The 12853-nt window shown below is 48.0% G+C and overlaps 1 protein-coding gene across 1 annotated transcript in view; it reads left to right on the top strand.

The window, feature by feature from the left end:
• Window positions 1-12853, top strand: part of si:ch211-254p10.2 (solute carrier family 40 member 1) — a 53713-nt gene that overhangs the window by 1125 nt on the left and 39735 nt on the right. The window contains exons 3-4 of the mRNA XM_037536814.1: window positions 2471-2538; window positions 6645-6804. Coding sequence (XP_037392711.1) covers window positions 2471-2538; window positions 6645-6804 — 228 coding nt within the window. The remainder of the gene's footprint in view (window positions 1-2470; window positions 2539-6644; window positions 6805-12853) is intronic.

The raw sequence follows: 12853 nt of genomic DNA on the forward strand, positions 1-12853 counted from the left end.
GAGGCTAATGTAGCTAATGGGTAATTAGCTCTGAGGCTTATGTAGCTAATGAGTAATCAGCTCTGAAGCTAATGTAGCTAATGGGTAATTAGCTCTGAAGCTAATGTAGCTAATGCGTAATTAGCTCTGAGGCTAATGTAGCTAATGGGTAATTAGCTCTGAGGCTAATGTAACTAATGGGTAATTAGCTCTGAGGCTAATGTAGCTAATGGGTAATTAGCTCTGAGGCTAATGTAGCTAATGGGTAATTAGCTCTGAGGCTAATGTAGCTAATGAGTAATTAGCTCTGAGTCTAATGTAGCTAATGAGTAATCACCTCTGAGGCTAAAGTAGCTAATGCGTAATCAGCTCTGAGGCTAATGTAGCTAATGAGTAATTAGCTTTGAGGCTAATGTAGTTAATTAGTAATTAGCTCTGAATCTAATGTAGCTAATGAGTAATCAACTCTGAGGCTAATGTAGCTAATGAGTAATTAGCTCTGAGGCTAATGTAGCTAATGAGTAATCAGGTCTGGGGCTAATGCAGCTAATGAGTAATTAGCTCTGAGGCTAATGCAGCTAATGAGTAATTAGCTCTGAGGCTAATGTAACTAATGACTAATTAGCTCTGAGTCTAATGCAGCTAATGACTAATTAGCTCTGAGGTTAATGCAGCTAATGGGTAATTAGCTCTGAGGCTAATGCAGCTAATGAGTAATTAGCTCTGAAGTTAATGTAGCTAATGAGTAATTAGCTCTGAGGCTAATGCAGCTAGTGAGTAATTAGCTCTGAAGTTAATGTAGCTAATGAGTAATTAGCTCTGAGGCTAATGCAGCTAGTGAGTAATTAGCTCTGAGGCTAATGTAGCTAATGAGTATTCAGCTCTGAGTCTAATGTAGCTAATGCGTAATCAGGTCTGGGGCTAATGTAGCTAATGAGTAATCTACTCTGAGGCTAATGTAGCTAATGAGTTAGCAGCTCTGAGGCTAATGTAGCTAATGAGTAATCAGCTCTGAGGCTAATGTAGCTAATGAGTAATCAGGTCTGGGGCTAATGTAGCTAATGAGTAATCTACTCTGAGGCTAATGTAGCTAATGAGTTAGCAGCTCTGAGGCTAATGTAGCTAATGAGTAATTAGCTCTGAGGCTAATGCAGCTAATGGGTAATTAGCTCTGAGGCTAATGCAGCTAATGAGTAATTAGCTCTGAGGCTAATGTAGCTAATGAGTAATTATCTCTGAGGCTAATGTAGCTAATGGGTAATTAGCTCTGAGTCTAATGCAGCTAATGGGTAATTAGCTTTGAGGCTAATGTAGTTAATTAGTAATTAGCTCTGAGGCTAATGTAGGTAATGAGTAATTAGCTCTGAGGCTAATGCAGCTAATGAGTAATTAGCTCTGAGGCTAATGTAGCTAATGGGTAATTAGCACTGAGGCTAATGTAGCTAATGAGTAATCAACTCTGAGGCTAATTTAGCTAATGAGTAAGCAGCCCTGAGGCTAATGTAGCTAATGAGTAATCAGCTCTGAGGCTAATGTAGCTAATGAGTAATCAGGTCTGGGGCTAATGTAGCTAATGAGTAATCTACTCTGAGGCTAATGTAGCTAATGAGTTAGCAGCTCTGAGGCTAATGTAGCTAATGAGTAATCAGCTCTGAGGCTAATGTAGCTAATGAGTAATCAGGTCTGGGGCTAATGTAGCTAATGAGTAATCTACTCTGAGGCTAATGTAGCTAATGAGTTAGCAGCTCTGAGGCTAATGTAGCTAATGAGTAATTAGCTCTGAGGCTAATGCAGCTAATGGGTAATTAGCTCTGAGGCTAATGCAGCTAATGAGTAATTAGCTCTGAGGCTAATGTAGCTAATGAGTAATTATCTCTGAGGCTAATGTAGCTAATGGGTAATTAGCTCTGAGTCTAATGCAGCTAATGGGTAATTAGCTTTGAGGCTTATGTAGTTAATTAGTAATTAGCTCTGAGGCTAATGTAGCTAATGAGTAATTAGCTCTGAGGCTAATGCAGCTAATGAGTAATTAGCTCTGAGGCTAATGTAGCTAATGGGTAATTAGCACTGAGGCTAATGTAGCTAATGAGTAATCAACTCTGAGGCTAATTTAGCTAATGAGTAAGCAGCTCTGAGGCTAATGTAGCTAATGAGTAATTAGCTCTGAGGCTAATGCAGCTAATGGGTAATTAGCTCTGAGGCTAATGTAGCTAATGAGTAATTAGCTCTGAGGCTAATGTAGCTAATGGGTAATTAGCTCTGAGGCTAATGCAGCTAATGGGTAATTAGCTCTGAGGCTAATGCAGCTAATGAGTAATTAGCTCTGAGGCTAATGTAGCTAATGGATAATTAGCTCTGAGGCTAATGCAGCTAATGGGTAATTAGCTCTGAGGCTAATGCAGCTAATGGGTAATTAGCTCTGAGGCTAATGTAGCTAATGGGTAATTAGCTCTGAGGCTAATGCAGCTAATGGCTGTTCTCGGTCTCTCAGGTTCTGCCCTGCTGCACCTCAAGGGCCCGAAGTTCCTCATCTACGTCAGTGGAGCGCTGTCGATGTGGGTAAGGAGCCTTTCCGGACCTCAGTAGGGCTGAGCGGCGCCGCTCTGTCGCTCTCAGGCGCTATTTGGTACTGCGGGTGTATTAAAGGGAAAGTCCAGCACTTTTCCATGTTCTCCGCAGTAACAGGGTCAGGGTCCATCAACCCACTCAGAGCGATGAGGTGTGGAGAAACGCGCTGCTCTGGCTGCTTCGCAGCGGCGGAGATGGAACCAGACCTCCTCACACAAAGTTACTGACCTCTTTATTTATTTGTAAGTCCAGTTGGAAGTGGACGGGGTCACACAGGGCACTGTGAGGCAGGACAGTCCCCAAAAAGTTCGTTTAGAGATTTTCCTAGAGGAGACGGACATGCAATATTATAAAGGGGAATTCCACCAAATTTTCAAAATATCTGCATAACTCATAACGTCTTTACAGTGGTGGTGATGGGAACCAGGCGTCGCCATGACTACAACACAGATATAGACACTTTATTTACCATCCAGAACCTCCAGAGAACCTACACGAGTCTTCTGAGCTTATATGGAATGCTGATGATGGAAAACAGTGGAAAATCTGGAATAATGAGTTTTCTTTGGGGACTATTTTTGCCACACAGCGCCCTGCATGTCTCCCTCCACCATGAATGGAGTTGAAGTTCTCTAAACTCTCATAAAACAGCGTCTCAGTCATCAGGCAGTGAATTCAGAACCAGTTCAAGTAGGAACTTTCTGTAGGAGCTTTTAGAGGGACGTCTGGTTCCTGTCACCACCACTGTGATGAGCTTTTAGAGGGACGTCTGGTTCCTATCACCACCACTGTGAGGAGCTTTTAGAGGGACGTCTGGTTCCCATCACCACCACTGTGAGGAGCTTTTAGAGGGACGTCTGGTTCCCATCACCACCACTGTGAACGGCTCTGACTCAGTCAGTTTATCTAGAAACCAAACGACTTTGAACGGCTCTGATTACATCTGAAACATTTAGTTATGCGGAAGTAAAAGCAGTGTGTGATGTGTGATGTGTGATGTGTGATGTGTGATGTTTGATGTTTGATGTGTGATGTGTGATGTGCGATGTTTGATGTGTGATGTTTGATGTGTGATGTGTGAAGTGTGATGTGTGAAGTGTGATGTGTGATGTGTGATGTTTGATGTGTGATGTGTGATGTGTGATGTGCGATGTTTGATGTGTGATGTGTGATGTGTGATGTGTGATGTTTGATGTGTGATGTGTGATGTGCGATGTGCGATGTGCGATGTTTGATGTGTGATGTGTGATGTGTGATGTGTGATGTGTGATGTTTGATGTGTGATGTGCGATGTTTGATGTGTGATGTGTGATGTGTGATGTGCGATGTTTGATGTGCGATGTGCGATGTGTGATGTGTGATGTTTGATGTGTGATGTGCGATGTTTGATGTGTGATGTGCGATGTGCGATGTGCGATGTGCGATGTTTGATGTGTGATGTGTGAAGTGTGATGTGTGATGTGTGATGTGTGATGTTTGATGTGCGATGTTTGATGTGTGATGTGTGATGTGTGATGTGTGATGTGCGATGTTTGATGTTTGATGTGTGATGTGTGATGTGTGATGTTTGATGTGTGATGTGCGATGTTTGATGTGTGATGTGTGATGTGCGATGTGCGATGTGCGATGTTTGATGTGTGATGTGTGAAGTGTGATGTGTGATGTGTGATGTGTGATGTTTGATGTGTGATGTGTGATGTGTGATGTTTGATGTGTGATGTGCGATGTGCGATGTGTGATGTGTGATGTGTGATGTGCGATGTGCGATGTTTGATGTGTGATGTGTGAAGTGTGATGTGTGATGTGTGATGTGCGATGTGCGATGTGCGATGTGCGATGTTTGATGTGTGATGTTTGATGTGTGATGTGTGATGTGCGATGTGCGATGTGCGATGTTTGATGTGTGATGTGTGATGTGTGATGTGTGATGTGTGATGTTTGATGTGTGATGTGCGATGTTTGATGTGTGATGTGTGATGTGTGATGTGCGATGTTTGATGTGCGATGTGCGATGTGTGATGTGTGATGTTTGATGTGTGATGTGCGATGTTTGATGTGTGATGTGTGATGTGCGATGTGCGATGTGCGATGTGCGATGTTTGATGTGTGATGTGTGAAGTGTGATGTGTGATGTGTGATGTGTGATGTTTGATGTGCGATGTTTGATGTGTGATGTGTGATGTGTGATGTGTGATGTGCGATGTTTGATGTTTGATGTGTGATGTGTGATGTGTGATGTTTGATGTGTGATGTGCGATGTTTGATGTGTGATGTGTGATGTGCGATGTGCGATGTGCGATGTTTGATGTGTGATGTGTGAAGTGTGATGTGTGATGTGTGATGTGTGATGTTTGATGTGTGATGTGTGATGTGTGATGTTTGATGTGTGATGTGCGATGTGCGATGTGTGATGTGTGATGTGTGATGTGCGATGTGCGATGTTTGATGTGTGATGTGTGATGTGCGATGTGTGATGTGTGATGTGTGATGTGCGATGTGCGATGTTTGATGTGTGATGTGTGAAGTGTGATGTGTGATGTGTGATGTGCGATGTGCGATGTGCGATGTGCGATGTTTGATGTGTGATGTGTGAAGTGTGATGTGTGATGTGTGATGTGTGATGTGTGATGTTTGATGTGTGATGTGTGATGTGTGATGTTTGATGTGTGATGTGCGATGTTTGATGTGTGATGTGTGATGTGTGATGTTTGATGTGTGATGTGTGAAGTGTGATGTGTGATGTTTGATGTTTGATGTTTGATGTGTGATGTTTGATGTGTGATGTGTGATGTGCGATGTTTGATGTGTGATGTGTGATGTGTGATGTTTGATGTGTGATGTGTGATGTGCGATGTTTGATGTGTGATGTGCGATGTTTGATGTGTGATGTGTGATGTTTGATGTTTGATGTGTGATGTGTGATGTGTGATGTGTGATGTTTGATGTGTGATGTGTGATGTGCGATGTTTGATGTGTGATGTGTGATGTGTGATGTTTGATGTGTGATGTGTGATGTGCGATGTTTGATGTGTGATGTGCGATGTTTGATGTGTGATGTGTGATGTGCGATGTGCGATGTGCGATGTTTGATGTTTGATGTGTGATGTGTGAAGTGTGATGTGTGATGTGTGATGTGTGATGTTTGATGTGTGATGTGTGATGTGTGATGTGTGATGTGTGATGTTTGATGTGCGATGTTTGATGTGTGATGTGCGATGTTTGATGTGTGATGTGTGATGTGTGATGTTTGATGTGTGATGTGTGAAGTGTGATGTGTGATGTGTGATGTTTGATGTTTGATGTGTGATGTGTGATGTGTGATGTGTGATGTGCGATGTTTGATGTGTGATGTGTGATGTGTGATGTTTGATGTTTGATGTTTGATGTGTGATGTGTGATGTTTGATGTGTGATGTGTGATGTGTGATGTTTGATGTGTGATGTGTGATGTTTGATGTTTGATGTGTGATGTGTGATGTGTGATGTTTGATGTGTGATGTTTGATGTTTGATGTGTGATGTGTGATGTGTGATGTGTGATGTTTGATGTGTGATGTGTGATGTGTGATGTGTGATGTTTGATGTTTGATGTGTGATGTGTGATGTGCGATGTTTGATGTGTGATGTGTGATGTGTGATGTTTGATGTGTGATGTGTGATGTTTGATGTGTGATGTGTGATGTGTGATGTTTGATGTGTGATGTGTGATGTTTGATGTTTGATGTGTGATGTGTGATGTGTGATGTTTGATGTTTGATGTTTGATGTTTGATGTGTGATGTGTGATGTGTGATGTGTGATGTTTGATGTGCGATGTTTGATGTGTGATGTTTGATGTGTGATGTGTGATGTGTGATGTTTGATGTTTGATGTTTGATGTGTGATGTTTGATGTTTGATGTGTGATGTTTGATGTTTGATGTGTGATGTGTGATGTTTGATGTGTGATGTGTGATGTGTGATGTTTGATGTTTGATGTGTGATGTGTGATGTTTGATGTGTGATGTTTGATGTTTGATGTTTGATGTGTGATGTGTGATGTTTGATGTTTGATGTGTGATGTATGATGTTTGATGTGTGATGTGCTGTTTCTCTTGCCAGGGTGATCGCATGTGGCACTTTGCCATTTCCGTCTTCCTGATTGAGCTGTATGGGCGTAACTTGCTGCTGACCGCCATCTTTGGGCTGGTGGTGGCCGGCTCTGTGCTCTTACTGGGCGCTCTGATTGGAGACTGGGTGGACCGAAACCCAAGAAATAAAGGTACAGGGCAGTGCTTGGCTCAAGGCTGTGGTGAGATCTGAAGATCAGTCTTACCTGGGGCTGTTTTACAGAACCGTCCTCTGTTTAGTCCTAGATTAAGATCTAACAGGTCAAGATTAGATTATTCCCTGATTCATATCACAGAATCTAATCTGAGCTTAATGTAGGAATCTGATCTTCTAATCTCCAGTTAGGAAACCTTCACCTGCTCGATCAGCGTCGACAGTCAGCTGTCATGCCTGTTTCCTAGCAACCAAACGTAAACACACAGCTGAAACGTAAACACGTCACTAGAATAATGTTAAAATGTGAGTTAAGCTGTTTATCAGAGCTCCCCCTGCTGTTTATCAGAGTCTCCCCCTGCTGTTTATCAGAGCTCCCCCTGCTGTTTATCAGAGCTCCCCCTGCTGTTTATCAGAGTCTCCCCCTGCTGTTTATCAGAGCTCCCCCTGCTGTTTATCAGAGCTCCCCCTGCTGTTTATCAGAGCGCCCCCTGCTGTTTATCAGAGTCGCCCCCTGCTGTTTATCAGAGCTCCCCCTGCTGTTTATCAGAGCGCCCCCTGCTGTTTATCAGAGCTCCCCCTGCTGTTTATCAGAGTCTCCCCCTGCTGTTTATCAGAGCTCCCCCTGCTGTTTATCAGAGTCTCCCCCTGCTGTTTATCAGAGTCGCCCCCTGCTGTTTATCAGAGCTCCCCCTGCTGTTTATCAGAGTCTCCCCCTGCTGTTTATCAGAGCTCCCCCTGCTGTTTATCAGAGCGCCCCCTGCTGTTTATCAGAGCTCCCCCTGCTGTTTATCAGAGCTCCCCTGCTGTTTATCAGAGCTCCCCCTGCTGTTTATCAGAGCTCCCCCTGCTGTTTATCAGAGCGCCCCCTGCTGTTTATCAGAGCTCCCCCTGCTGTTTATCAGAGCTCCCCCTGCTGTTTATCAGAGTCTCCCCCTGCTGTTTATCAGAGTCTCCCCCTGCTGTTTATCAGAGCTGCCCCTGCTGTTTATCAGAGCTCCCCCTGCTGTTTATCAGAGCGCCCCCTGCTGTTTATCAGAGCTCCCCCTGCTGTTTATCAGAGTCTCCCCCTGCTGTTTATCAGAGTCTCCCCCTGCTGTTTATCAGAGCTGCCCCTGCTGTTTATCAGCGCTCCCCCTGCTGTTTATCAGAGTCTCCCCCTGCTGTTTATCAGAGTCGCCCCCTGCTGTTTATCAGAGCTCCCCCTGCTGTTTATCAGAGCTCCCCCTGCTATTTATCAGAGCTCCCCCTGCTGTTTATCAGAGTGCCCCCTGCTGTTTATCAGAGCTCCCCCTGCTGTTTATCAGAGCTCCCCCTGCTGTTTATCAGAGTCTCCCCCTGCTGTTTATCAGAGCTCCCCCTGCTGTTTATCAGAGCTCCCCCTGCTGTTTATCAGAGTCACCCCCTGCTGTTTATCAGAGCTCCCCCTGCTGTTTATCAGAGCTCCCCCTGCTGTTTATCAGAGTCTCCCCCTGCTGTTTATCTGAGTCACCCCCTGCTGTTTATCAGAGTCGCCCCCTGCTGTTTATCAGAGCTCCCCCTGCTGTTTATCAGAGTCACCCCCTGCTGTTTATCAGAGTCTCCCCCTGCTGTTTATCAGAGTCTCCCCCTGCTGTTTATCAGAGTCGCCCCCTGCTGTTTATCAGAGCTCCCCCTGCTGTTTATCAGAGTCTCCCCCTGCTGTTTATCAGAGTCTCCCCCTGCTGTTTATCAGAGTCGCCCCCTGCTGTTTATCAGAGCTCCCCCTGCTGTTTATCAGAGCTCCCCCTGCTGTTTATCAGAGCGCCCCCTGCTGTTTATCAGAGCTCCCCCTGCTGTTTATCAGAGTCGCCCCCTGCTGTTTATCAGCGCTCCCCCTGCTGTTTATCAGAGTCGCCCCCTTCTGTTTATCAGAGCGCCCCCTGCTGTTTATCAGAGTCACCCCCTGCTGTTTATCAGAGTCGCCCCCTGCTGTTTATCAGAGCGTCCCCTGCTGTTTATCAGAGTCGCCCCTTGCTGTTTATCAGAGCTCCCCCTGCTGTTTATCAGAGTCGCCCCCTGCTGTTTATCAGAGCTCCACCTGCTATTTATCAGAGCTCCCCCTGCTGTTTATCAGAGTGCCCCCTGCTGTTTATCAGAGCTCCCCCTGCTGTTTATCAGAGCTCCCCCTGCTGTTTATCAGAGTCGCCCCCTGCTGTTTATCAGAGTCACCCCCTGCTGTTTATCAGAGCGCCCCCTGCTGTTTATCAGAGCGCCCCCTGCTGTTTATCAGAGCTCCCCCTGCTGTTTATCAGAGTCGCCCCCTGCTGTTTATCAGAGTCGCCCCCTGCTGTTTATCAGAGCTCCCCCTGCTGTTTATCAGAGTCTCCCCCTGCTGTTTATCAGAGTGCCCCCTGCTGTTTATCAGAGCTCCCCCTGCTGTTTATCAGAGCTCCCCCTGCTGTTTATCAGAGCGCCCCCTGCTGTTTATCAGAGTCGCCCCCTGCTGTTTATCAGAGTCGCCCCCTGCTGTTTATCAGAGCGCCCCCTGCTGTTTATCAGAGCGCCCCCTGCTGTTTATCAGAGTCGCCCCCTGCTGCTTATCAGAGCTCCCGCTGCTGTTTATCAGAGCTCCCCCTGCTGTTTATCAGAGTCGCCCCCTGCTGTTTATCAGAGTCGCCCCCTGCTGTTTATCAAAGCTCCCCCTGCTGTTTATCAGAGCGCCCCCTGCTGTTTATCAGAGCGCCCCCTGCTGTTTATCAGAGTCGCCCCCTGCTGTTTATCAGAGCGCCCCCTGCTGTTTATCAGAGCTCCCCCTGCTGTTTATCAGAGTCGCCCCCTGCTGTTTATCAGAGTCGCTCCCTGCTGTTTATCAGAGTCGCCCCCTGCTGTTTATCAGAGCTCCCCCTGCTGTTTATCAGAGTCGCCCCCTGCTGTTTATCAGAGCGCCCCCTGCTGTTTATCAGAGTCGCCCCCTGCTGTTTATCAGAGCGCCCCCTGCTGTTTATCAGAGCTCCCCCTGCTGTTTATCAGAGTCGCCCCCTGCTGTTTATCAGAGTCGCCCCCTGCTGTTTATCAGAGCTCCCCCTGCTGTTTATCAGAGTCGCACCCTGCTGTTTATCAGAGCTCCCCTTGCTGTTTATCAGAGTCGCCCCCTGCTGTTTATCAGAGTCGCCCCCTGCTGTTTATCAGAGCGCCCCCTGCTGTTTATCAGAGTCGCCCCCTGCTGTTTATCAGAGTCGCCCCCTGCTGTTTATCAGAGTTGCCCCCTGCTGTTTATCAGAGCTCCGCCTGCTGTTTATCAGAGCTCCCCCTGCTGTTTAACAGAGCTCCCCCTGCTGTTTATCAGAGCGCCCCCTGCTGTTTATCAGAGTCACCCCCTGCTGTTTATCAGAGTCGCCCCCTGCTGTTTATCAGAGTCGCCCCCTGCTGTTTATCAGAGCTCCCCCTGCTGTTTATCAGAGCGCCCCCTGCTGTTTATCAGAGCGCCCCCTGCTGTTTATCAGAGTCGCCCCCTGCTGTTTATCAGAGTCGCCCCCTGCTGTTTATCAGAGCTCCCCCTGCTGTTTATCAGAGCGCCCCCTGCTGTTTATCAGAGCGCCCCCTGCTGTTTATCAGAGCGCCCCCTGCTGTTTATCAGAGTCTCCCCCTGCTGTTTATCAGAGCGCCCCCTGCTTTTTATCAGAGCTCCCCCTGCTGTTTATCAGAGTCTCCCCCTGCTGTTTATCAGAGCGCCCCCTGCTGTTTATCAGAGCTCCCCCTGCTGTTTATCAGAGCTCCCCCTGCTGTTTATCAGAGTCGCCCCCTGCTGTTTATCAGAGCTCCCGCTGCTGTTTATCAGAGTCGCCCCCTGCTGTTTATCAGAGTCGCCCCCTGCTGTTTATCAAAGCTCCCCCTGCTGTTTATCAGAGTCGCCCCCTGCTGTTTATCAGAGTCACCCCCTGCTGTTTATTAGAGTCGCCCCCTGCTGTTTATCAGAGTCGCCCCCTGCTGTTTATCAGAGCTCCCCCTGCTGTTTATCAGAGTCTCCCCCTGCTGTTTATCAGAGCTCCTCCTGCTGTTTATCAGAGTCGCCCCCTGCTGTTTATCAGAGCTCCTCCTGCTGTTTATCAGAGTCGCCCCCTGCTGTTTATCAGAGCTCCCCTTGCTGTTTATCAGAGTCGCCCCCTGCTGTTTATCAGAGCTCCCCCTGCTGTTTATCAGAGCGCCCCCTGCTGTTTATCAGAGTCGCCCCCTGCTGTTTATCAGAGTCGCCCCCTGCTGTTTATCAGAGTTGCCCCCTGCTGTTTATCAGAGCTCCCCCTGCTGTTTATCAGAGTCGCCCCCTGCTGTTTATCAGAGTCGCTCCCTGCTGTTTATCAGAGTCGCCCCCTGCTGTTTATCAGAGCTCCCCCTGCTGTTTATCAGAGTCGCCCCCTGCTGTTTATCAGAGCGCCCCCTGCTGTTTATCAGAGTCGCCCCCTGCTGTTTATCAGAGCGCCCCCTGCTGTTTATCAGAGCTCCCCCTGCTGTTTATCAGAGTCGCCCCCTGCTGTTTATCAGAGTCGCCCCCTGCTGTTTATCAGAGCTCCCCCTGCTGTTTATCAGAGTCGCACCCTGCTGTTTATCAGAGCTCCCCTTGCTGTTTATCAGAGTCGCCCCCTGCTGTTTATCAGAGTCGCCCCCTGCTGTTTATCAGAGCGCCCCCTGCTGTTTATCAGAGTCGCCCCCTGCTGTTTATCAGAGTCGCCCCCTGCTGTTTATCAGAGTTGCCCCCTGCTGTTTATCAGAGCTCCGCCTGCTGTTTATCAGAGCTCCCCCTGCTGTTTAACAGAGCTCCCCCTGCTGTTTATCAGAGCGCCCCCTGCTGTTTATCAGAGTCACCCCCTGCTGTTTATCAGAGTCGCCCCCTGCTGTTTATCAGAGTCGCCCCCTGCTGTTTATCAGAGCTCCCCCTGCTGTTTATCAGAGCGCCCCCTGCTGTTTATCAGAGCGCCCCCTGCTGTTTATCAGAGTCGCCCCCTGCTGTTTATCAGAGCTCCCCCTGCTGTTTATCAGAGCGCCCCCTGCTGTTTATCAGAGCGCCCCCTGCTGTTTATCAGAGCGCCCCCTGCTGTTTATCAGAGTCTCCCCCTGCTGTTTATCAGAGCGCCCCCTGCTTTTTATCAGAGCTCCCCCTGCTGTTTATCAGAGTCTCCCCCTGCTGTTTATCAGAGCTCCTCCTGCTGTTTATCAGAGTCGCCCCCTGCTGTTTATCAGAGCTCCTCCTGCTGTTTATCAGAGTCGCCCCCTGCTGTTTATCAGAGCTCCCCTTGCTGTTTATCAGAGTCGCCCCCTGCTGTTTATCAGAGCTCCCCCTGCTGTTTATCAGAGCGCCCCCTGCTGTTTATCAGAGTCGCCCCCTGCTGTTTATCAGAGTCGCCCCCTGCTGTTTATCAGAGTCGCCCCCTGCTGTTTATCAGAGCTCCCCCTGCTGTTTATCAGAGCTCCCCCTGCTGTTTATCAGAGCGCCCCCTGCTGTTTATCAGAGTCGCCCCCTGCTTTTTATCAGAGCTCCCCCTGCTGTTTATCAGAGTCACCCCCTGCTGTTTATCAGAGTTGCCCCCTGCTGTTTATCAGAGTTGCCCCCTGCTGTTTATCAGAGCTCCTCCTGCTGTTTATCAGAGTCACCCCCTGCTGTTTATCAGAGCGCCCCCTGCTGTTTATCAGAGTCGCCCCCTGCTGTTTATCAGAGCTCCCCCTGCTGTTTATCAGAGTCACCCCCTGCTGTTTATCAGAGCGCCCCCTGCTGTTTATCAGAGTCGCCCCCTGCTGTTTATCAGAGCTCCTCCTGCTGTTTATCAGAGTCGCCCCCTGCTGTTTATCAGAGCTCCCCTTGCTGTTTATCAGAGTCGCCCCCTGCTGTTTATAAGAGCTCCCCCTGCTGTTTATCAGAGTCACCCCCTGCTGTTTATCAGAGCTCCCCCTGCTGTTTATCAGAGTCGCCCCCTGCTGTTTATCAGAGCGCCCCCTGCTGTTTATCAGAGTCGCCCCCTGCTGTTTATCAGAGTCGCCCCCTGCTGTTTATCAGAGTTGCCCCCTGCTGTTTGTCAGAGCTCCGCCTGCTGTTT

This window comes from Pygocentrus nattereri, chromosome 3, assembly GCF_015220715.1.
Source record: "Pygocentrus nattereri isolate fPygNat1 chromosome 3, fPygNat1.pri, whole genome shotgun sequence".
Lineage (NCBI taxonomy): Eukaryota > Metazoa > Chordata > Actinopteri > Characiformes > Serrasalmidae > Pygocentrus > Pygocentrus nattereri.